The 23,846-nt window shown below is 42.3% G+C and overlaps 1 protein-coding gene across 3 annotated transcripts; it reads left to right on the top strand.

Moving 5' to 3' along the window:
• The first annotated feature begins 3,051 nt into the window (after positions 1-3,051).
• Positions 3,052-15,065, top strand: FOXI1 (forkhead box I1). 3 transcript variants are annotated; one of them, XM_045027221.1, is made up of 4 exons: positions 3,052-3,668; positions 4,648-4,952; positions 10,704-10,769; positions 14,729-15,065. In XM_045027221.1, the coding sequence occupies exons 1-4, from the start codon at positions 3,098-3,100 to the stop codon at positions 14,831-14,833; spliced, it is 1,047 nt and encodes a 348-aa protein (XP_044883156.1). In that variant the 5' UTR covers positions 3,052-3,097; the 3' UTR covers positions 14,834-15,065. The 3 variants fall into 3 exon arrangements, with proteins under 3 accessions (XP_044883156.1, XP_044883157.1, XP_044883155.1); XM_045027222.1 differs by lacking the exon at positions 10,704-10,769; XM_045027220.1 differs by lacking the exons at positions 10,704-10,769; positions 14,729-15,065 and having other exon boundaries at positions 4,648-6,683.
• The last annotated feature ends 8,781 nt before the right edge of the window (positions 15,066-23,846 follow it).

Below are 23,846 nucleotides of genomic sequence, written 5' to 3'. Positions count from 1 at the left end.
AGGGTTTGGACAATCAAGTGTATTCTACTAGTAAGAAAACACTTATGTGAAACATGACATGTTAACCAGAGACTCTGCATTAAAGCTTAGTGCATTGTGATTTTTAGAATCAACATCAACAATGCTGTAACTCTACCATCTACCCTTAGGCCATGTGTACATTAGGAGCTCTTGATGGGTGTTGGTATGCTATACCAGCAAAGCACTTCTGGTATGGCACTTGTATATGCTCAGAGCTCTAGCTTATAGCACATACCCTCAAATGAAAGACAGTTATACCAGTAAAAGCACAGCTTTGCCAGGATAATTGCATCTATGCTAGAAGCGCTGTGCTGCCACAGCTATTTTAGTCAGAGATCACCTTTCATCACACATGATATAGCTATGCCAGCAGAAGTCTGTAGTGTAGGCATCACCTTAGTGCTACGGGACGGCCAGGACAGTATTTGGACTCTCATCAGGCTTTTACTTTATTTGCTTTGTACACTGTGATACTTTGCTTGCTTGCTCACACGTCATAGGGCAAGATCCATTCTTGGCCAGCTGCAGCATGCTGGGGTTCTGACCTTGCGGCAGTGTGCTGCCTTGCAACTTCATACAGCTTAGTTCACTGAAAGTTTTACAACCTCCTTGAGTCTCTGGTTGCACAAGTGACTTTTTTCTTTTCTTGCAAAGCCTGGCATCCTTTCAAAGAATGTATATGCCAAACACTCATTTCAGTGTATTTAACTGTAAATAAGCACACAACACTCCAGGGAAAAAGCAATTAGAAACTGCTCATCACAGCCCATAGTGCAGCAGGCTGAACTTTTATTACCTGAAATGAAAAACCCAAAACGTTTCAAGTCCTGCATGCAGGCACAGTAATACAGAATTAGCAAATTCTTCACGTATTTTGTAGCCATAGGGGAATTAGTTTGTAGAGTCTAACATTTTCCATCTATTTCACACTAGATCTTAAGTACTGATTAGTTTTTCAAGTGGCTCTCGTACAAGCAATGCTTTTTCCAGCACTCAGTTGAGTAAGGATTGTTTGTAGGATAAAATTTGTGGGATTGCAGAAGGACTTTTAATATATATTTATACATTACTGGATTCACCAGGAAACTTGCAAGCGATTTTTCTCAGCATTTTACCAGGGGTATATTAGGATTTTCACAAATTGAAGATTTGTTGTTAGTTAACTTTGGGAACATATAATTCATGAGGGCAAGTGTTCACTTTTTTCCCCTCACTGAAAATGGCTTGCTGTTTGTTTTTAAATTCAGCCCACTCTTCTTCTGTACTGCCAGCCACATAGGAAAGTCTGAGGACTACTACGTATCTGCGGCAAAAGATTGCCTGTTTTGTGTGGCCTGTCCCATGTTTATATGGCTTCTTATCCCCTGGCAAGTGTCAATGGAACTGTTCAAATCAAAATATGGACTTGTTTGTCAACGCTTGCTCCTATTGGGAATGGCTTAAAAATCAAGGCCAACTGTGGAAGCAAGTAAAATAATAGGCCCATTCAAAAATAAGTGATGCTGCTGGACTAGAAGTTTGGCTTGCCCTGCATTATTGTGTATTCCTGTATTCTTCAGCTACTACTCTGAGCTTCTCTGTTCACTGCCATCCAAGCATTTAAAAGCACTTTACAAGCATTACATTAGTGAAACTTCCCAACACCCTTATGAAGAAATGGAGGCTCAGTAAGTTAAGTGACTTGGCCAGAGTCACATAATATATCTGTGGCAGAGCCAGGAATTAGAAACCAAATGTCAAAGGCCAGACTTCTCATTAATCACATGAACCCAGTGCCATCTAAAAGTCATCTTAACACAGCATGCTTTAAATAAGTTCTTTCATTAATAAGGACTTTCACATGTCTTTGAATCAATCAAGTAATACATGCATTACTCAGGAGGACTATATTTCCAAAGAATGTGGGTAGGTTTCTGCCAGGTATTGATGAATACATTTAGAGATAAGAAAAAAAATCTAAATCTTATTGATTGCTTAGTCCCTGGAGAGAAAGTACACTTGGGGTTTTAACCCCTAAGCAAGCAATTTAACAATCTAAGGGCTAGCTACACACTGGCAAAAGAGTTTGGGGGTTGCAACTATATTCTTCCTTCTTTGTACATACAAGCTGCCAATTAAGATTTTTTTTTTAACAATTTCTGATTTTAAGGGACCAGTTGTATTTATAGAGTTCTAAATAAAACTCTTTAAATGTATGATGGAATAGGAGCTTTGTTGAAAAGTGTCTCTCTTTTTCCTGGAATTTCTGTTAAGGGGGTTCTAAGGGGAGATGATCTCTGGATCAGATAACCCCTGAGCCACACAGGGCAGATCCTTGACCCCATGCAGTTCAGCTTGCAGAATCAGTCCAGAGAAGGTAGTGTTATGGAGGAAGCAGCAAATATTATTTCCAACCAATCTCACCTAGGAGCAGTTATTGCAAATGGTTTGAGTAGTTTTTACTCAAGCAAGTAATCCCACTGAACTGAGTGAGACTGATCACATGAGCAAACATTTGCAGAACCTGTCATTTTCTGAGTGCCAGTAAATCTAGAGGAAATTGTATAGTAGCAGGCAGTTAAAACTTAAAATTACAAAGGCAAGGAAGATACGACCTTTTATGCTGTACCTACTGTTTACTGCACAGTGAAAATGCCTTTTGCATCTTAAAGTGCTACACACAGCTGGACATAATGGTTGCCCTTTACAAGAGATGCACTGCAAGCTAATATTGTATTGTAAAAGGGTAGGAGAAGGTGGCTTTTACTTTGGTTATGAACTTTAACTTCAAAGCACGTTAAACTTTTTTGTGTCAGTCATATTAGTGGAAAATTCCTCCATTCATTTAAAAAGATAAACAGTTGTAACTTTCAAATTTGGTTGATGTGACATAAATTACTGGCCTGGACTGCCAACATTCCAAAAAGGATATCTCTCTAATCTCCAGCCAGTCAGGGCAGACTGGGCGGAGCACGGAACACAAACCTAAACATTTACAGGTGCATAAGTACTTGAGGAAGGGCACAGGTGATGCACCTGTCTCAGGGAAGGACTAACACAGGTGTGTTGTAACTGGGTAGACTGCTAGTGCTAGATTATGAGCTCATTTGATCTGCAGACACACTCTCCACCACGCTGCAGCCCGCAATTTCCAAATATTGGCCAGGAGCCTCCTGAGATGAACATCTATTATGAAAACTTTTTCCATCCACAGAACGTTCCTAGCCCACAAAGACCAACAAACTTTGAATCTGGGGACTACACCACTCCCAACCCTTACCTCTGGCTAAATGGACCCTCCATTACCCCACCGTCATACCTACCAGGATCCAACACCAGTCCTTTCATTCCTCAGTCCTATGGGATGCAACGGCAGCTCTTGCCTAACATGCATGGTTTGGGGGGTGCTGATTTGGGCTGGCTTCCTCTCCCTTCCCAAGAGGAGCTGATGAAGCTGGTGAGACCACCCTACTCCTACTCTGCGCTTATCGCCATGGCCATCCATGGAGCACCGGAGAAGAGGCTAACACTCAGCCAGATCTACCAGTATGTGGCTGACAACTTCCCCTTCTACAACAAAAGCAAGGCAGGTTGGCAGAACTCCATAAGACATAACCTGTCTCTCAACGATTGCTTTAAGAAAGTGCCCAGAGACGAAGATGACCCAGGTACATTTATGAAGTATTTTCTCTCTCTCCCCACCCCCACCCCCGCACGCTTGTATATATTTTGTAAAAAGACACCACAATGGGTCAGATTCTGGTCTCACCTCACTGTAAATCCAAAGTAATTCTGCTGACTTTGGCAGAGTTGCTCTGGAATTCACACCCATGTAGCCGAGATCTGACTCTGACCCACAGTGTAGCTAATGAAGCATGCCTGGCACAGAAGGCAATTTTTCTCTGCTGTAGGTTTTCCTGAATATTGATCAGTGTGCAGAGCACACATGGCTTAACAAGCACACAAGCAGTCTAGCTGAGCAAGAGACATTCACAGGCCATTTGGCACATTGTATGTGAATCAGTAATTAATGGAAATGCATTAAGACAAAAGGAAATTGTCAAAGAAAATTCATTTGCTTTATGGAGTCAACAACAATTCTCAAAAACAGGGAAGGGTTTTGTTTGTTTGCTTTGCTTGGTTTAAACAGTCAGCTTTTAAACTAGAAATAGCATCACTGCTTGCCTGTCCCCAGACTCTTGGCTGACTTTTGACAGTGCTGTTCCTTTATTTATTGTTAGCCAGCAACATCTATTGGGACATATTTGAAGCCAGCTGAATGACTGTGTGTCACTGTGAGGCAAATCCTGCTTTGTCTAGCAATCAATGCTATGCCACTGACCCTATGGGGCTGTAAGGATTTGGTCCCTGTGCTGCCAACACAAAGGGTGAAGTCCTGAAGTTTATACTCAAGTAAAATTCCCATCAACTTCATTAAAAGTTTTACCTTGGCAAGAACTGAGGAGGATCTGGCACAAAGCTTCAGCCTTTGCTGAAGACCAGGGACTTCTTTGCAGGGTATCAAACAATTGCTGTTTTTTATTATTATTTTTGTGAAGCAGAAAGATTGAGATTAAACCCAGAGGATCTATTCTTTGCTGCCTGTGTCTGTCTTTCTATTTAGAATCTGCTGGTCTCTTTTAACAGGAAAAGGGAATTACTGGACTCTGGACCCAAACTGTGAGAAGATGTTTGACAATGGAAATTTCCGTCGGAAGAGGAAAAGGAAGTCTGACATTGGGTCTAGCACAGCATCTCTTGCATCTGAGAAATCAGAGGACAGTGCCTTAAGTGGCAGTCCCAAGGCTGCCGAACACCAGGATCTCTTGGAAAGCTCCTCACCCGGAACTGACAGTTCACCCGACAAGAGATCTTCTCCGCCATCTTCCAGCAGCCCCTGCCTCAACAACTTCCTCTCCAGTATGGCCGCGTACGTTAATGGCTCTAACTCGGTGAGTCGATCCGTTCCTCTGGGACTCAGCGCTGAGCCCACTGACAAAATGGGACAGAATATGGTAGGCTTCAATTCATACGCTACACTTTCTAATATCCCCAGCCATAGTGGGGCAGAATGGTCTAATTCAATGGCTTCCAGCCATCTTGGCTACAGCAATTCAGTTCTCAATCAATTTAATACCCATTTCTACAGCAGTATCGGTGCAAATAACACCCTGTATCCTAGAGAGGGAACTGAGGTTTAAACAACAAAGGAGGAAAGGATGAATGTGTAAGAGAGGAAGTGGTCAGTTGGTAGAGGGCTGCTGTTAGCCAGTCATCTCTGAGACCTACATTACAACCTACCTTAGCAGCTGAAAGTGAGAACCCCAAAACTTTTATCTAGGAGACTTCCTCATACCACAAACCACCACACCTTTAGCAGCTCCACTCATGACAGGCCAGGGACTGGAACAGCGAGGGTATTTCAGGTGAGCTCTGTGGGGCTCCGTCACTCATCGCTCCTACTCTGCACTATTCAATGGCCATCCTTAATGAACTGCCAGTTGTCTTAGGCCTGGTCTACACTAGTAACTTTTACCTGTATAGCAATATCACATAGGGGTGTGATTTTCTTAGCGACATTTTAATATCTGCAAAAGCCCTAGTACAGATGCAGTTATATAAACACAAAAGTCCTTTTCTTAGTACAGCTCATTTCATCTGGGGAACTAGTATAAGCTATACTGACACAAAAGTGCTTTTTCAGGTGTGAGCAAAAGATTTGACAAGCCCTTGGTTAACTAGACAAATGTTACCTCAGTATTTGTGCTATTCCCTAAGTGAATATATGGAAGTACTACATATGCTGAGGTAGCTATTTAAGGACAACCACTGTTCCTGCCTTCATCTATAGCTAAAGCTATTGGCCAAATTCTGCCATACTTCATGCCCCAGTGGGGCATACAACCAGGTATGAAGACAGAATTTGGCCTTTACGTCCATGGGCAGAAAATTCATCCAGAAACAAAGGGGAAACAACAAAAATTGGGGATGTTTACAGTCAGATTTCATATTTTCAGTTTTAAGTACATGCACAGGGTCAGACGCTGCTTATCTTATGGGCTCACTTGCAACCTAATGTCCATGGGCCTACTTATGTAAGAAAAACAGGATTTGTGCCATGCCATATATTTTACATACCTGTTTGTTCCAGTGTAACACTAACGCTTGTACTGAACAAGCATCTGAACCTTGAGTGCTTTTGTATAGAAAGTCTAACATATCACTGAGCTTCATCAAAGACTGCATCTTCCCCATGAATTGATTGCAGTTACTGGGCGGGGGGGAAACTGTTTACTGTACATTTGTGTTTTGTAAAAGTCAATTAAACAATTGTTATGTCCAAGTGTAAGTATTATTGAATAATGCTTCTTTTTTTCTCCTGATCTCTTAAAATAGTCTGCGTCTACTGTAGTCACACACAAAAATCCAAAGATTAAAGGTTTTGCACCAAAAGATGTTAATTAATTTCCACAACTGTATATTGTAATATACGAAACTGAATATTCTACAACACAGACCTCTCCAGCTATTTAGTTATGCTCTGGCAAACATTTCAAGATGGCTGAGGAAAGATTAATTTTCAATTAATATATTGTGACAAACACCCTACTGTGCCTTGATTTTTTTAATATGTACTTTGGTTGCAGTTTCAATATGGGACACCCACGGAAGTTTTTTCAATAATAAAACATTTGTATGTAAGTGAGTGTGTGTGCAATGTACTTAACGAATTTCAAATGCTAGACTAGTAAAAATCAACAGTCAATAAGGGGAAAGTGAATTATTCTGATACTTTAAAAATTCAGCTTCATGGTGTTTTAACTTGTGCAGTATAACTTGAGAAACACATTATAACAGCCCCATAAGGTCAAATGGTTAAACAATTGTGTGTCAAAGCAACTAAAATTTGCATGCCTGAAGTATTATGCAAAGAAAGGGCACACATAGCCATTACCAAACAAGAATTGCTCTTTTAGCTTCTGCACTGGAGCTAAGAGATGCTAATCATTTAAAATGATATAAATTGCACTTATTTTCCCATGTACTAATTGTCCAAAAAGTTACCCACATTATATATATTTTTAGCATGATTTTCTGTGGCATTATTTGCATTTTTGTTTGTTTTTTAATAATAGGTTCAATTTTGCAATCATCATGGTGAGATTTCACTTGGAATGAGCCACAGCTAAATGCAACATTAGCACATTGAAATCTAATGCAAATAATATGCCCTGTAACACAGCTATGGGCAACATTTTCTACAGAAATCATTGGTCTCAGTTCTGCAGTTTTCTGCAGAGTCATTCAGCACATGTGAAATGTGTTGGTGTTAGCATTAGGCTTTGGGGAGATATTGCATCATACAAACAGTCATCCAGAAACAGTCTCCACTAAGCTCTTCATTAAAATGAGAGACAAATGATTTCCAGGGAGTGTAAGATGGGAAATGTAGGGCCTAAAAAGTGAATGCATGATAGAAGTACAAAAATATGCAGATGATGCTAGGCAGAAACAAAAGGAAGATTCCAAGCCACAGAGAGCCATTCATTTTTATCAATCTGCATTGTCTAAAATAAATGAATGATTTCATACAGAGCCATTAGCCTCTGCATCATCAATGCCTCAAATCTGGCCCAGACTGGTATTAACCAAATATCAGTTGTTATTAACTGATGGCTATTTGGCCTATTTATAGTGAGATAGTGGTGTCAGCAGTACAGTTCCTTATGGACAGGAGCCTGGCTGCATCACAACTGAAACCCTTGTTTGGATTAGCAGAGTGGGCTCAAATCTGAATGCCTTCCCTCTTGTAGAAATATCAGGTCAGATGTTGAGGTATGATGAGCAGAAGGAGGCTATGCAGGGGAAGTTTGAACCACTGCTGCCCTAAATGTACTCATTTAGGAAGGAATAAATAAAAGAGCATTTCAATCTCACTGTAGATCTATTTTTTTTTTAAAGAGAGGTATAAGAATATTTGCACTGACATTGTCAACCTGCAGTACTGAGAAACTCACAGGTCTATTGAATTCTTAATCAACAGCTGAAACATAGAGGAATGTGTTAATAGTGCCTGGCAGCTCTCATCTCACAATGATAACAGAACTATTAATACATTTCACTGCTACTCATAAATATACATTGCCTGCCAAGGTAAAAGCTGTTATATTACTAAGTGGTGGTATTAAAAATACCAGGTTTTTCCAACCACATTATCACTGAAACTGCTTCCACCCTCCCCACTCATATTCCCCATCTCCTCAGATTCAGACCCTATTTGCTGCTGTAGGAACACATGCAGGCATTTATGTGACTCTGGGCAAGGGGGAGGGTGCGAGAGAGGTTTGTGGTAGCTTTGGTTTAATTTATTTGCCATATTTGATCCTGCTCTAAAGTGTGTGTTTTCCTCTGAAAAGTGAGGTTGCGTACATAGCATTGTGGGCATTCTGGTTTTTATGGCCCCTGCAACAGTTTCTTCTTTATTTACATGTAAAAAAGAGAGTTTTCCTATTTGCTGTCTGCCCTGAAATCCTGGGCTTCAGCAGTCAAGTTTCCAGTCAATCTCTCATCATTCCCTCCTCCCACTGGCCACTGCTGCATTGCTAACATTCATGCAGGCTTGGGATATTCACTGGGTCCTTTCTGTGGGCTGAAAGTAGTGCAGAGTTCTCAAATGCTTTCAGAACTAACTCTGCAAACCAGTTGTTTCATCATCCAGAGAGTCAGTGCAAGTCTGCCTTGCATCAAGTCAATATGTTTTTTTGAGGAATCATTTCCACGATCTAGGGCTAGAAGGAAAGGGGAGACAAGAGGCTGTTGGACACTTAGGGATAGGGAAGCTAATTAAGGAAAATGCATTTATGAGGATGAAATGGGCAATAATCATGGACAAAAAAAATATTAGGATGCTTGTCATATCAGAGAACCTGGAGTCAAGTGTCCTGATGGATGTCTCTTCACCCTATCGTGCTACCACCACCAATGTTGCAAATCAGCTTGGTATCAGCTGTTCTGCTCCTGGCTCAGTGTCTATTCCATCAAAAGATTGGTGGGGGGACACTCTGCAATGCCTCAGCAGCATGTACAGTACTCTACCAGTTGCACACTACTCCTTTGAAGCACACAGCAAAATCTGCAGGGATGCTTAATCAAAGTCCAGTATTATGTTTAGGAATTCAGAGATTTCTTCCCTTCCTACCCGCAACCCTCCCTATTAGAGAGAGAGAGAGAGAGAGAGATTCAACGCTTGCAAGAGTTAAGCAGTAAAAGTCACTGTGAATGTGCACTTCTCTGTCCAGCCAAACTAGGTTCATCAGCCAGATGATGGAGGATAGCTGATGACTGGAGGCTCCAGAGGATAGAGAAGTGATATTCTTTACTAACAAGCACTTCTTAAATTGCCTATACAAAATCAAGAAGTAGTAGTAGCAGTCAAGCCATCCAAATCTACTCCTGATCTCACTATGGGGACAACGTATTCCAAGGGGCAATTTATTGTGTGTTGCTTATTTGTTATTTAAAATACTAAGTTTGTTGTGGAGCTTTTAGCTGGAGTTGGCAAGGCAGCTAAGGATCATTTTATACTGATGTTTGTTTTATTGGAAGTAATGTTTTACATAATCATGAGGGTAACTTTTAACGCTAATGAGAGAAGAATCCTGCTACTTGGTTTTATGATTTCGGACACATCAGTTCTTTGTAGGCCTGACCATCCCATGACAGTTTTGAGTAAAGATGACAAAATCTGCCACAAATATACAGATTAGGACCCTAGACATTTTTTTGCTCAGCAAACACGTGTGATTTTTGGCCTCTCCCCTGTAATGACTGGAAGTGATCAGTGCATAAAGATATTAGCCACACCCTCTCTGTAGGGAAGTGGAGAGACAAATGAGCTTGTGAACTTCCAGTGTAATGGCTATTTGGAAATTGGCATTTATAGTTGATTTATAGAAACAATGAGAGACTTTTGAATTTGTGTTGACATACTCTGGACTACATCTAGAATGCCTAATAAATAATTTGGCAAATATGTACTTCATTAATTTTAAATAGCTTTCCTAATGTGTTAGGGGACCCCCTTTCACTCCTCCTGGATACAATTTTTTTTAAAAAATTGCAAGACAACATGCAACATGGCAGAAAAATCCTCTGCAGAGGGTGTGGGTTCTATCCATATCTGTCCTTCAATGCAACACTCAAGTGTCCAAGAATGTAATATCCCTAACAAAGCTAAGGAAAGTCAAAGACAGGCCAATTGAAGTAAACTTCTGCTGAATGAGGGCTCTCAAGTGTACGTTTAAGATTTGCATTTACCTGTAGGACATGCTGCAGAATGCATTGCTTTTCATTGCACACAAAATGGGTAGGAGCTTAAGAACTACTCTGTTTAAAGAAGACATTGATGGTGCAGTGTAAGTACCTGAAAAGGATAATAGATTTTCAGCTCTGCAAATGTTCAGGTCACCATCAAAGAGCAATAGGGCAGAAGTATTCAGAATTACACTGTGTAGCATTTTTCTATGGATGGGACACGTTATGAAATTTCCAATTGTCTAACAGTTTATTCAATGATTTCTTTGAAGTTTCATGTGACAAACATATCAGTGTTACAAATATAATTGACTTCTTCCCACTACCTATTCCAACCAGCAGCATTGCTTGCACCTGACAGTTTACAAACATCCATGCACTTCTTTCAGTGGGAGCTGAAGGGAGCCTGTGTGATACGTTTCAGTTCTTCCCAGGCACTTCACAGACTTGTTGCTGTAAGTACAAATAATGGTATGTTGTGTGATGCTGGTTACCTCAGACACTGTTCTTAAACATCACTGAAAGAGTCTGTATTACTGTAGTATTGGAAGTTCTGCTTCTGAATCCATATCATAACTGGAACCCACCTAGGGTGACCAGACAGCAAATGTGAAAAATCAGGACGGGGGTGGGGGGGTAATAGGAGCCTAGAAAGAAAAAGACCCCAAAATCGGGACTGTCCCTATAAAATCGGCACATCTGGTCACCCTACACTCACCACAACCCAGTAAACTGGGATATTGTTAGCTCCACCTCCTGCATGGACAGACAGCAAATTTTCCTGTACCCACCATAGGTCCAATCACACAAGATGCTGAGGGCCCTCAGCTACTAATGAAACGTCTCATGAGGCCCTCAGTGCTGACTATCTGTCTAATGCATTTATAATCTACTAATAGCCATAGTATCTTGATGATCTTGCAATAATAATTCTGCATCCGCAGTCTCAATGTATCTAGTTAGTTCTGTGACCCAGGACAGTGTGTGGTAATAGCCAGTTGCCTACCACAACTACAAACCCACAGAAGTTCCTTTCCTGAATATTTCCTCAAATTTGCATTTGCTGGAATGTCTGATCTCCCTTGCAACCTACACACTATTCCTTATCCTTTATTTAAAACAAAAAATAGAACAACATGAAAGCACCACTTGCCTGAGCTAGTTGTACAAGACACAGTGGTAAATCCTGGACCATTCAGTAATGCAGATTTTCAGAGTATGGAATTTACTTCTCTTTACTGCTTTAACCAGCAGCACAATCCTTTGAACCTCATCTACTTCAGGTAGTACTAATCCTGGCTTCTAACAGAGACTTGCAATGCTGCTCATCACCTGTTTTGCTAGAAGGGCCACTTATTCTATTCCATGTGTGACTGCTGGTCATTCCTCTGTTAAAGATTCCTGCGAAAATATTCTCTCACACAGGGCAGTCTGATCCTGTGATGTGCCACATGCCCCTAACTCCTGTTATGGAAATGGGGAAGCTCCGCTCCTGGAAAGAACAGGCCAAGGTTGACCAGTTACTGAAAACTATTCCATGAAGGCAGGCCCCAGAGCCTGCGTGGAACTCCATTGACTTCAATGGAGCCCCACATATGAATAGTAGCTTGCTGGACTGGGTCCTGAGGCAGTGATTGCCTGGATTAACTGCTGGATCATTTTCATGATTTCATTTTAGAAGAGTCTTAGTTTACACTCTCAGATGCCTCTCCATCTTACTGGGCATCTTTCTCTGCCCAGATAATCACTGTCTGTCTGGGTTGACCTTCCACTTGGCACATTTTGTAGCCTGTTCCCTTTAAAGTCTATTGCTATACATTACACTTTCCACAGGGAAAGCAAGAAAGTTGATTTTACATTTTGCAGACAGAACATTACTGGATCTCTCTAGAATTTTAAGCTAGTTGTGGGGTGGTTATGTAGACTTGTACACATTAATAACACAATTTTGTCTTAACAGGGTCTGATTTCCAAGTCAACCTCCCTTTCTTATTTTATCAGTTTTTGTAGATTCATAGATTCCAAGGCCAGAAGGGACCAGTGTGATCACCTAGTCTGATCTCCTGTATATCACAGTCCACTGAACTTTGCCAAAATAATTCCTAGAGCAGACCTTATAGAAAAAAATCCAATCTTAATTTCAAAATTTTCAGTGATGGAGACTCCAGCATGACCATTGATAAATTGTTCCAGTGGTTAATTATTTTCACAATTAAAAATTTACATCTTATTTCCAGCCTGAATGTGTCTATCTTCAACTTCTAGCCATTGGATTGCATTATATCTTTCACTACATCCACAACTACAGACATAATTTTGTCCCTGCAACTGATGTCAGACACCCAGTATTCTTACTGTGCCCACATAATCAGGCAGAGATGTAACTCAAGCGAACTTTGCACGGGGAGGGGAGGGGGAGAGAGAAAGGAAAACCCATGGTTTAAAAATCTGGCTCTCATATTTATTATTACTTTTAACATCAAAACCAATTGGCTATCACTATTGTTTAAAATGTTCTTATTGCTGCAGCTAAGCAGTATGATCCGAGCTGATTTTTAAGTGTAACAGTCAAGGTTATTTATGTTGCAGCACTGTTGTCATGGAAAGCAGAAGTTAAGTGCACCAGAGTCCCTTTCCCTTGTTTGATTTATCCCAGGATTCCTACATTCTTCCAAATTACAATGTCCTGAAATTGTTGCCCAGTTTTCTTTCAGATCCTCTGCTTGGTCTCATTTATCTCCCAATGTTAGCTCTAACTATGGAAGTTGGATCTATGGAAGTTCACTGTTGCTAAAGTGTTCTGTTATGAGCTATTCAAAGCAAATTCTCCTGAAGACAGGCAAGTGTAAGGAAGTATAAGGAAGCAGAGCTATGCAGACTCAAAACTCTAACCTTATTATTGGAGCTAGCATATAAAATTTACTTGCAATCTGTTCAAATCACCCATTACTGTTGGATCTGTCTCTTTAAAGCCTTAATTGGTTCTTTTAGCTGATCATCAGATTGTACCTCCAGAGCAAGTTATTGTTTAATAAATTATTATTCATTTATTACTTTCCAAACCATAATGGACCATACCATCTACACTTCCTTCAGGTTTCTACATCATATGCTATAATCACAAGAGATTTCACTGGCTAAGGTTTGGTCTATATCGCTACACACTCCTGATTGACATAGCCATGTCAACTTGGCTGTGGCTGTCCTGGGGGTAAGTTGACAGACAAGTGTTTCCTTCATTGTCGCTATTGTTGTTCAGAGAGGTGGTATTCCTGTACTGAGAGATAAGTGGGTGGGCGGCATCTACACTATGGGGTTATGCCTGCATAGCTGAGGCAACATAGCTATGCCAGACAGTCTCCATAGTGTAGACATGCCCAAGTAGGAGTGGGATGGATCCATGCTTGTAGTACAGACTTGAGAAAAGATGCTATAGGAAGTAGCCCATGAAAGCTTATGCTCAAATAAATTTGTTAGTCTCTAAGGTGCCACAAGTACTCCTGTTCTTTTTGCGGATACAGACTAACACGGCTGCTACTCTGAAACCTGCTATAGGAAGTGACAATGATGAATCAGCAGGTAATACTTTTCTCTCCAAGTCAAAAATGTCAGTGTGTGAGTGTTGATATTTTAGACAGTTGAAGGTGACCTCTGTTAGAGGAGATGTAAAACTACACTCCTGATCACTCTTGGTCAATTAAAAATCCTGTGGCACTTAGAGTGGAGTTATTAACCAGAACATCCTGGGCCAATTCCAACTCATTGAACTGCAGCCTAGCTACCTACATTCAGCCTGCACATTCAAATGGATACAATATTCTTCTTAACTTCCTGTTCTAAAATGGCAGGCAGCATTGCTTTTTGCTGTTTAATGGCTAATGAGATGGCAGATGAGGTGAGGAATGTGAATTACTTGAATGTCATAGAAATATAGGAATTACCAGACAGGATCAGACCAATGGTCCAGTCTGGTATCCTGTCTCTCTGACTGTGGCTAATGCGAAATGGTTCAGAGGATGGTGCAAGAAACTCTGCAGTACCATTTGTAGAATCATCACTGTCAGCTTACACAGTAATATTTTGGGGATACTTGGAGATAAAAAACTCTCTATAAATCCATTTTATTCATAGGCAAATAGTTTCCACAAACTACATAAACAAAACTACTTGGTACGTGTTCTAAATACAAATTGTTTCGCAATACAAATACAGACAAGTATGAATGCCCATTCCCCAACCTGACCAAGGCTCTGAAAGGCTGGTAAGTGGTTCTCAATTCCTATTCCCGCACCTGCAGGTAACTTGTGGAGTCCAAAAGGTGTTTTGAAGCGAGCTGACTGACTGCAGGATGGTAGAGTTCCCTCTGCTAGGGAAGTTACCTGAATTTTGTGTTTTATGTTTTTTTATTTTACAGAGCACACAACTCATAGGGCAGATAATGAAGACTGTGTCAAGCCATCCAAATCCCTCAAATGGAATGAAAAAGACAGTAGTCTTTCTCTCCTTAATCTATGGTTAGGTCACTGTCCTGAACCATAATCAGATCATCTCATTCAATTCTTCCCAGCCTTCTTGCAGGAACCATCTCCAGAGAGGGATCTCTGTTCCTCCAGTGGAGCTGTGACAACTTCCAAAAGACTCACCTTGCATTTTGCTGTGACAATGGGAGTTCCTTTCTCAGACCTGAAGAAAACTTTGTGTAGCTTCAAAGCGTGTCTCTCTCACTAACACAAGTTGTTCCAATAAAAGATATTGCCTCACCCACCTTGTCTCTCTAATATCCTGGGACCAACATGGCTACAACCACATTGCATATAGGTCAAGCAGGCAATACTCAGATGTTGAGGTCAAATTCTCAATGAATTGTCTTAAGCGGTAAACAGAGCTAACATTTGGGGTTGCTGGTAGTTTCAGTCTATAGTAGTCAGCAGAGCTGCTGTAACTGCATGCCATACTATGGGGGTGGTTCTTTGCACTTGAGAATCTGGTTTGGTGACTCTCAGTGTCAGCAAGACCAGCAGTTTCTCTTCTTCATGGGATGTCAAGACAATAGCTAACCCACCAGCAGCAGAAGCAATCTGCTCCTTGCTGTAATTACATAAGCTTTCTGGCAACTTCACGCTGACAGCAACAAGCTAAAGATACTCAGGAGCTGAAATTGTGCCATAGGGAAACCCTTTCTTTGACTCAACAAATGTCTCCCGGACATTACTTCATGTTAACCTGGTGCACAGCTTCAATATATGGCTAGATCCATCGCTCTCACAGTGCATGGCCACAGATATAGCAATCCACCCAAACCATGGCCTTCTGAATGCAGAACAATAAGAGATACAAAATGTTACATTCATTTCTCGCCAAAGCCTTTGGAGAGATTTGGGTTTTCTGCTGCAAAGTGTTGCACACTCTCTGAAGGCACATGAGGGAGCCATCTGATTAACCATCTATGCAGACTCTGGTAAGATAATACCTTATGTATCAATAGCTTTCTTATTCTGTTCTTTGAATCAAGTGTTCTGACATGAACAGCTTATTGTTCCCTAGTTCATGCCAAGATCTATATGCATGAAGACTTGCATGCAAACTGGGCTAATTTACTATGTTTTCCTCCAATGACGGGGGAGCATTCATTTTTGATTTAGCTGTACATTTTCCTATGACTAGGGCAGCTATTAAATGATTTATGGAAGCGGTGCTAAGAATGCAAATGTGATAAAAAAAAGTTCAAAAAGGTGGAGCAATATCCCAGCTTCCCCGTCAAGTTGGGGCCTGCTAGTACAGAAATGTTAGTGGTCATCTTCTAAACAGGACTCAAGCCATTATTCTGGCTGTTAAACTCTTTTGGCTGGCTGCATTACACTGCACAAGGGAAGCGTTTCAATTGTAGGTATAGTCGTAGGATCCAAAGCTGAAGTCTCTGTGCTGTCAACCACCAAAACGCACAGTCCAGAACTCACAGCTGAAGAGAAGGGAGGGTCAAAGTGGCTTTAAGTCACCTCTCTGCCACCCACTTCTGGGCTGCTCCAGGGGTCAGAGCAGCCCCCCATCATAAACTAGGCTGCTGTGAGAGCTATTCTAATTAGTGCTCTTCCCTCCCTCCATGGGCTGCTCTGCAGCCTTCAACAACTGAGAATCACCATAGCTGGCTCAGACTTTGGACTCTGCCTATGCCAAGACAGGCTGGGGTCCTTGGTTCCCACACAGAGTAGATTCTCCCCTGGCCCAATCTGCAGGCTCTTTACCTCCCAATCCGACCCCGTATGCTTATATGATACTCTCTCCCCTACAGTATAACAGAAAATGGAAACCTTTCCATAGGATTTTTTAAGACCAATCTATATAAGTGAATAGAGATTTGTATCCTTGTTATAGAATTCTATAGGCTGGTTTAAAAATAAAGACCTATTGCATGGATCTCATTTTCTGTGAAATTCTAAAACACTGGTCAAAAAATCCAATACGTTTTTATTCTCAATAAAACTCTATTGGTTTCATCCCATCAAATGTACAGAAAGCCATCTTTTATGTGTTGATTTACACTTCTGAAACATGTCACACAGATCATAGGAGTGTCTGGCTCCCATCTCATACTGTGAGCTCTCTTACAAACACATGAGGTGACCATCTCAGGGTATATCTACACGGCATGCCCAGGGTGTGATTGCAGTTTGTGTAGATGTACCCAATCTAGCTTTAATCTAGCCAGCTCGGGTCCTGGAGCAGTGAAGCAGCAGCAGCACGGCCTCCACCATGGGCTGTACAAGCCCACCCAGAACCCTCAGTAATCGCCAGCAAGGCTAGCCCATGCCTGCTGCAACAGCGTCACTGCTCCAGTCCCAAAGCTAGCCAGATTAAAAGTGTGTCTACATGAGTGGGAATCAAAGCCTGTGATTGCAGCAGAGACATTCAGTGATGCTATATAATAACTAACAATAAACTGGTCCCTTCCACCAAATAACCAACTCCCCAGTAACAGAGAAAACTCAGACTGTTCTATATGTGAAGCTTTCCTTTCCTCAAATACCCTCTTCCCCCAGTCCCTGGGAAAAAGCATCTGGACATGCTGCAAGATCCATCTTAACAGATCTGGGTTCTGGAAGAGCAAATTCCAAATGCAAGGCTTCCTGGAGGATGCTCTGACAGCAGCCCATTATTATCCAACTTTTGCACTGAACTCACTTGTGCCCAGTATGGCATGTGGAGAGAGGTGGACTCTCAGGACACCAGCTTCTAAACCATTTGGGAGTTTAATAGTCCAAACGAGCATAGAGTTCACTCAGAAATCCAGTGCAGCTCTTGTAGTGCTAGTGTTATGGTTGGTTCGTGGTTGATACGGTTTCCCACAGTATTCGTGCCGGCAAGTTAAAGTAGTATGGGCTGGATGAATGGACTATAAGGTGGATAGAAAGCTGGCTAGATCGTTGGGCTCAATGGGTAGTGATCAATGGCTCCATGTCTAGTTGGCAGCTGGTATCAAGCGGATTGCCCCAAGGGTTGGTCCTGGGGCCGGTTTTGTTCAATATCTTTAACAACGATCTGGAGGATGGCGTGGACTGCACCCTCAGCAAGTTTGTAGACGGCACTAAACTGGGAGGAGTGGTAGATACTCTGGAGGGTAGGGATAGGATACAGAGGGACCTAGACAAATTAGAGGATTGGGCCAAAAGAAACCTGATGAGGTTCAACAAGGACAAGCGCAGAGTCCTGCACTTCGGATGGAAGAATCCCATGCACTGCTACAGACTAGGGACCGAATGGCTAGGCAGCAGTGCTGCAGAAAAGGACCTATGGGTTACAGTGGACGAGAAGCTGGATATGAGTCGATAGTGTGCCCTTGTTACCAAGAAGGCTAATGGCATTTTGGGCTGTATAAGATGAGGCATTGCCAGCAGATTGAAGGACATGATCATTCCCCTCTATTCAACATTGGTGAGGCCTCATCTGGAGTACTGTGTCCAATTTTGAGCCCCACACTACAAGAAAGATGTGGAAAAATTGGAAAGCATCCAGCAGAGGGCAACAAAAATGATTAGGGGGCTGGAGCACATGACTTATGAGTAGAGGCTGAAGGAACTGGGATTGTTTAGTCTGCAGAAGAGAAGAATGAGGGGGGATTTGATAGCTGCTTTCAACTACCTGAAAGGGGGTTCCAAAGAGTTCTCAGTGGCAGCAGATGACAGAACAAGGAGTAATGGTCTGAAGTTGCAGTGGGGGAGGTTTAGGTTGGATATTAGGGTGGTGAAGCACTGGAATGGGTTACGTAGGGAGGTGGTGGTGGAATCTCCTTCCTTAGAGGTTTTTAAGGTCAGGCTTGACAAAGCCCTGGCTGGGATGATTTAGTTGGGTTTGGTCCTGCTTTGAGCAGGGGGTTGGACTAGATGACCTCCTGAGGTCCCTTCCAACCCTGATATTCTGTGATTCAATTGCTTTGCTGGGTAAGTGCCCCACTTGTTTCCAAGTAGCCCCCCAGGTGGAGATTCTGTTGTAGTTATCTAATCCTGAAGTGAAAAAGGCCTGGGCAAACCTCAGGTCATCGGACACACATGCCAAAGTGTCATTTTTGTCTACAGGGACTACAGAACACCCAGCTCTAACCTCAGGTTTAACTGTACCCTTGACCTGTGTAGACCCTGCTGTTACCCATGCCAAATGCCCTCACAGACAGGCGGGCTGATACGGTACTTACTACCTTTCCTGGTTCTTTCCCCCATACTACTGATATCATGTGCATCTTATCTAGATTGCACTTCCCCCCAGATAGCCCTCAGCCCAAACCCAATGTCCAGCATGCAGTGCATCATCTATTCTACTGCACTGGCAAAGTCAGGTGTAATAAAGGCACTATTTCTTCCATAGTGTTTTTCATCAGTAGATCTCTACATACATTACAAAGGAAGTATTGTTATCCCACTTTACATATGGGGAAACTGAGGCACAGAGAGGGAATGTGACTTGCCTAAGGTCATCGGATAGGCCAGTGGCAGAGCCAGGAATAGAATCCAGGTCTCGTGAGGCCTATGCCAGTGCTCTGTTCAACATGCTAGAAGCGCCTCACACCACATTTCCCTGTTACTCTAAGCATATACCCAGCTTGTGGCCTGGTCTGCATACAAAATGGGGCTAGGTTAGCCAATGGTAAGGCAGCCAGTGTTCTGGGCCCACTGCTTTTCATGCTGATTAGCATCACCTCATTGTTACCTTGTGCTCTCCCTGTTTGCTGTCTCCACATGCTGTCCATGTTCTTACATTGCGAACACGTCAGGACAGAGGTTGTCTGCTTGCTGTCTGTTTGTACAGCACCTAGCATAATGGGATTCTGGTTTATGACAAGAATCCATGAGGGCTACTATACTAATCACACTTGTGGTGAAACCGGTGCAACTTGGATGTAAAGAAGCCTGGAGAGATACAGCCCTTTTGCTCCTCACATGAGGTCATGGACATACACACAAACAAACACACACACAGCCATGTCTTTTGAAATCTGATCACTAGCACCTGACTAATTACAAAATAAATTTCCTCCAGTCCAGGCTGACCAGTTAAATGAATTCAAGGTTAAATTCACTTTTATTGATAAGCCTGCTCCTTAACAACCACTGCACTCATTGTGCCATCATCCCAATCTGCCCTATTTCCAAGGGCTGGCAGCCAGCTGCTCGGAATCTGTTTAACACGGAACTTAGTCACACGCTGTCCATCATCAGGAAAATATTGTCATATTAAGATGCAAATTTCTCATAGAAAGAAACAAGGGCTGTGCTGGACCAAAACTGGAGCCAGAGAGATACTTAACAGATGGCCCTTTTCCAATCACTGCTGCCAGTTGTCTCTGAGCTTTGATTCTATCATAAACACTACACTACATAAAGGGCGGAGTGGGTTGGGGTGCGCAAGGGACACCTCACTCATGCACCTCCCAAGATCTGCTCCATGTTACTGAGCTGTAGACTCTGCTATCACACTGTCTTTACATATTATCTGAGAACAAAGCAGGTGGATATTCCTATGTGCCAGATGAAACAGGGCATTGTGGCTCAGAGGTATACGTCCAAACCTCCACCCTAAAGTCCTGGGCCCATTGCAATCAGGCATTTGCCATGAGCTTCAGGAGGCACTTGATTGGTGCCAAATGCACTGTAAGAACTAGATGGTGCCAAATACAAGCAGCTCCCATTCATTCAGTGGGACTGAGGGATGCTCAGAACCTCCGATAACCAGGTCACTTTTATCTAGGGCTATAAAGATGGATTCATACATTTTGGGCATCCCTGTTTGAAAACATTGACCATCATCAATTCCCTCATCCTCTCTTCCTCCAGTACATCACAGTTAGATGACCTGGCAAAATCCAGAGAGGAAAACAATGTGGTTGGGAGGTAGGTATCTGGCAACAGCATAGGTGCAGTGTTACTACTGAAGTACACTATCCTGTAGTCCTTGAGAATTGGGATTTGCATATGTCCTCAGGCTAGAACTTCCTGTTTCCTGGCCTATGTGACACCCAGCTAATTTGCCCAGTTTATATCCTGATGCATAGTGAGAGATACAAGAAGATGATCAGGCTCTGCATCACAGTTATATTTTGTGTGTCCTTAGTGGTTCTGAGGGGTTCCATTACACACTGGATGCAGTGGAGCTTGTACAGAAAGGGGATGTACAACATGTGACTGTTGCAGTTGGAGAGCATTAAAATCCATCTCCCTGTACAAGTTACATGAGGACAAAACAGATCAACTGCAGGTCTTTATTGCAATAAGCCATTTCTATTTATCTATCCTGTAAGAGATGAGTGAATGCAAATATTGTAACTGTGTGCATTTTTGGATGATGGTATTTATGCAAATACAGATGCAAATTAAGCACGGCCTTTTGGCCCCTGGCAAGTAACTAATACAGCCCTGAAGAGTTGGAATCCCTCAATCTACAGTAGATCTGGACTTTTTTTTTTGTTTTTAATCAAAATAGTCTATTTAACATTCCTTACCCTGTACAGGAAAAAAATAAAAAGGTCGTAGCTGTGGCAAACCTCTTGATGATAAGTGATAATATGAAAATGAGGCAGTTATGAAGGCTGCAGAAAGTGCAGGTCAGGCCACCTAAACAAAGGCAACGAGAGATCCAGTGTCCAAGCACAGGGAAATTCTGGAGCACGAGGGACAGAGAAGATCTTGGTTGTGTACAGATTAATCCTTTAATGCCTGCTAATATTTCCTTGTTGCCATGTGGGACAGGTGAAGCTGATCCTCTTAGTACCAGTGGACTGGTAACCCAAATAGTAACTACTCAGGTGGAAACAACAAAAACAAGTGGGCCTGAACCAAAATCAGGGATCGAATTCAGAGCTCTAACTTCTCTTTCCTCCAAAAAAAAAAAAAAACCACAAAAAATGCCCCACTCTGGAGTTTCCCAGATTTGTTATATGTTTTTTATTATTATTATTTTGTTCGAGTCAGGGTCCCACAAATGAGTGACACTAAGTGAATTCAGCTACTTCCTGAATGGTTCATCAAATTTGGGCAGAGTGAACATTCATTTTAAAATTAAAGTGCCTTCTACCGGACTGGGATAGCAAACCCTGAGAGGGAGAGAAGAGGTCAGTTTCCATACTGACTGCCACATTTTTCTCTCTGCTGTGATTGCACAGCACAGTGTAGTGATGTGTTTTTAAATGTCTTCTTATGATTTGTACTGAGGCCACCAGTACATAGAACCAACAGCTGAGCAACTTTATTATTAACCTCATCAGGGCCACCCAGAGGATACAGGGGGCCTGGGGTCTTCGGTGGCAGGGGGCCTGCACTTCAGCAGTAATTGGGGCGGAAGGACCCCCCGACGCCGAAGACCCGGAGCAGAAGAAGCTCCGGGGGCCCGGGCCCCACAAGAGTTTTCCGGGGCCCCTGGAGCGAGTGAAGGGGGGCCCCTGTGGGGCCTGGGGCAAATCGCCCCACTTGCCCCCCCCTCTGGACGGCCCTGAACCTCATAGCTGGAGTCTGGCTCTTCAGACCACACGTGAGAATGACATTTCCTGCTTGTTGTGCTTGGGGGCCAAATCTCAATGGGCCTGTGTTTTGCCCCTATAAAATACCTGCATCTATTTTGTGTGCACAAAACCTTGCATTTGATTGGGGGATACATTTTGCAAGCAGTCTCACCCACAGTCAGTGATGCATTCAAGCAAGTGATTACCTTTAAGCAATCACGATGTTCCATTCGACTTCAGTGGGTCTAATCACGTGATCAAGATAAAGCACATGCTTAGCTAGATGAGGGTAAGAGTGTTAGAGCCTTGCAGGGTCCAGCCCTATTTACACAAGCAGTTCGACATTTATGCATGCTAGTCTATCCAAATGCACAAAATACCATTACTGTTCCTCAGCAAACCTTCTGGAAACGTGATTTGATTCTTTGAGCTGCAGGTTAAATTCTTTGACTGAGGATTTGGAGCGTGTAGATTTGGACTGGATAGTGTCAGTGACTGGGGGCTCACCAACAACAGGATCACACCACTATGCTCTACTCTCTTTTGGCACCAGTCAGTTACAGTGCTTCCCTCCAGCCCCGTGTATATCCAAGCAACAGAAGGGCATGCGGCTTCACCCTCTCATGCAGGAAGAGCAGGATGTTATTCCAGCTTGCAAGGGCCTGCTCTCTAGAAGATCAACAGCTGTAGCAGGATGCATTCGCAGTTAACATCGTACTTAATAGTCATTTATTGCTGCCTCTATGCATTTTGTAAATAATGCTACAACTTTTTTCCCCTTTCCAGGATGTGATACCGATTAAGTCACTTTAAATGGGGATGTGGCTGACCACTATTAGCTCAGGCCTTTCTACGTGCTTTGTGTCACATACAGCCAAAGTCAAAGAGAAACCCAGCAGCACCTGGCCTCTCTGTAAGGAAACTCTGTAGTACCTTCTAAGTGACTTTGAAAGAACACATTGCAAAATCCAGCTCTTTTTGTTGCTTCTAAAACACAGCTGACCATAAAATGGTTTCCAAGATGACAGCTATTAATATTCCAGGTTTCAGTAAATCCTGCTTAGGCAAAATTACTGTGCTCTGCTTTTATTCTTTTGTGATTGAACAAGACACTCTTCCTGGTAACCATGTAACTGACTGTTAATATTTAATACCCACAGAAACCAATTCTAGTCTTCCTCTTCATTTAACAACCCCCCAATGGTTGATTCACATGTGATGCAACTAACTAGATAATTTATCACCATATTTTAAGAGAAAACATTCACATTCTTTAATAATTACTCCCTCACAAGGAAACATGGCTACAGCAAAATAGTGACCCAGCTATTAGGACTACTTTTCCCAGATCACCACATGCCTAGTGTCAAAGGTCACAACACATTCCTTAGGTATAAAAGGCACCAGTTTCTGAGCAACCATTATGTGGAGCTGCTAACTCCCAAGAACATACCCTGGACAAGTCCTAGCTCTCAGTGGCTATTTTATTGTAAAGCAGGTTACTACAACAAGCAATGAAGTAAGGTATCTTTCAGCCATCACTATTTCT

This window comes from Mauremys mutica, chromosome 8, assembly GCF_020497125.1.
Source record: "Mauremys mutica isolate MM-2020 ecotype Southern chromosome 8, ASM2049712v1, whole genome shotgun sequence".
In the NCBI taxonomy this organism is placed as follows: domain Eukaryota; kingdom Metazoa; phylum Chordata; order Testudines; family Geoemydidae; genus Mauremys; species Mauremys mutica.
Note: the sequence above shows the minus strand (reverse complement) of the source record. Positions and strands in the feature narration are given on the sequence as shown.

Bases quoted from the DNA above. Each gene is read 5' to 3' on its own strand.
- FOXI1 (XM_045027220.1), top strand. From the start codon at position 3,098: ATGAGCTCATTTGATCTGCAGACACACTCTCCACCACGCTGCAGCCCG. The intron at 3,669-4,647 runs GTACATTTATGA...CTCTTTTAACAG, and splicing joins CAGAGACGAAGATGACCCAG to GAAAAGGGAATTACTGGACT.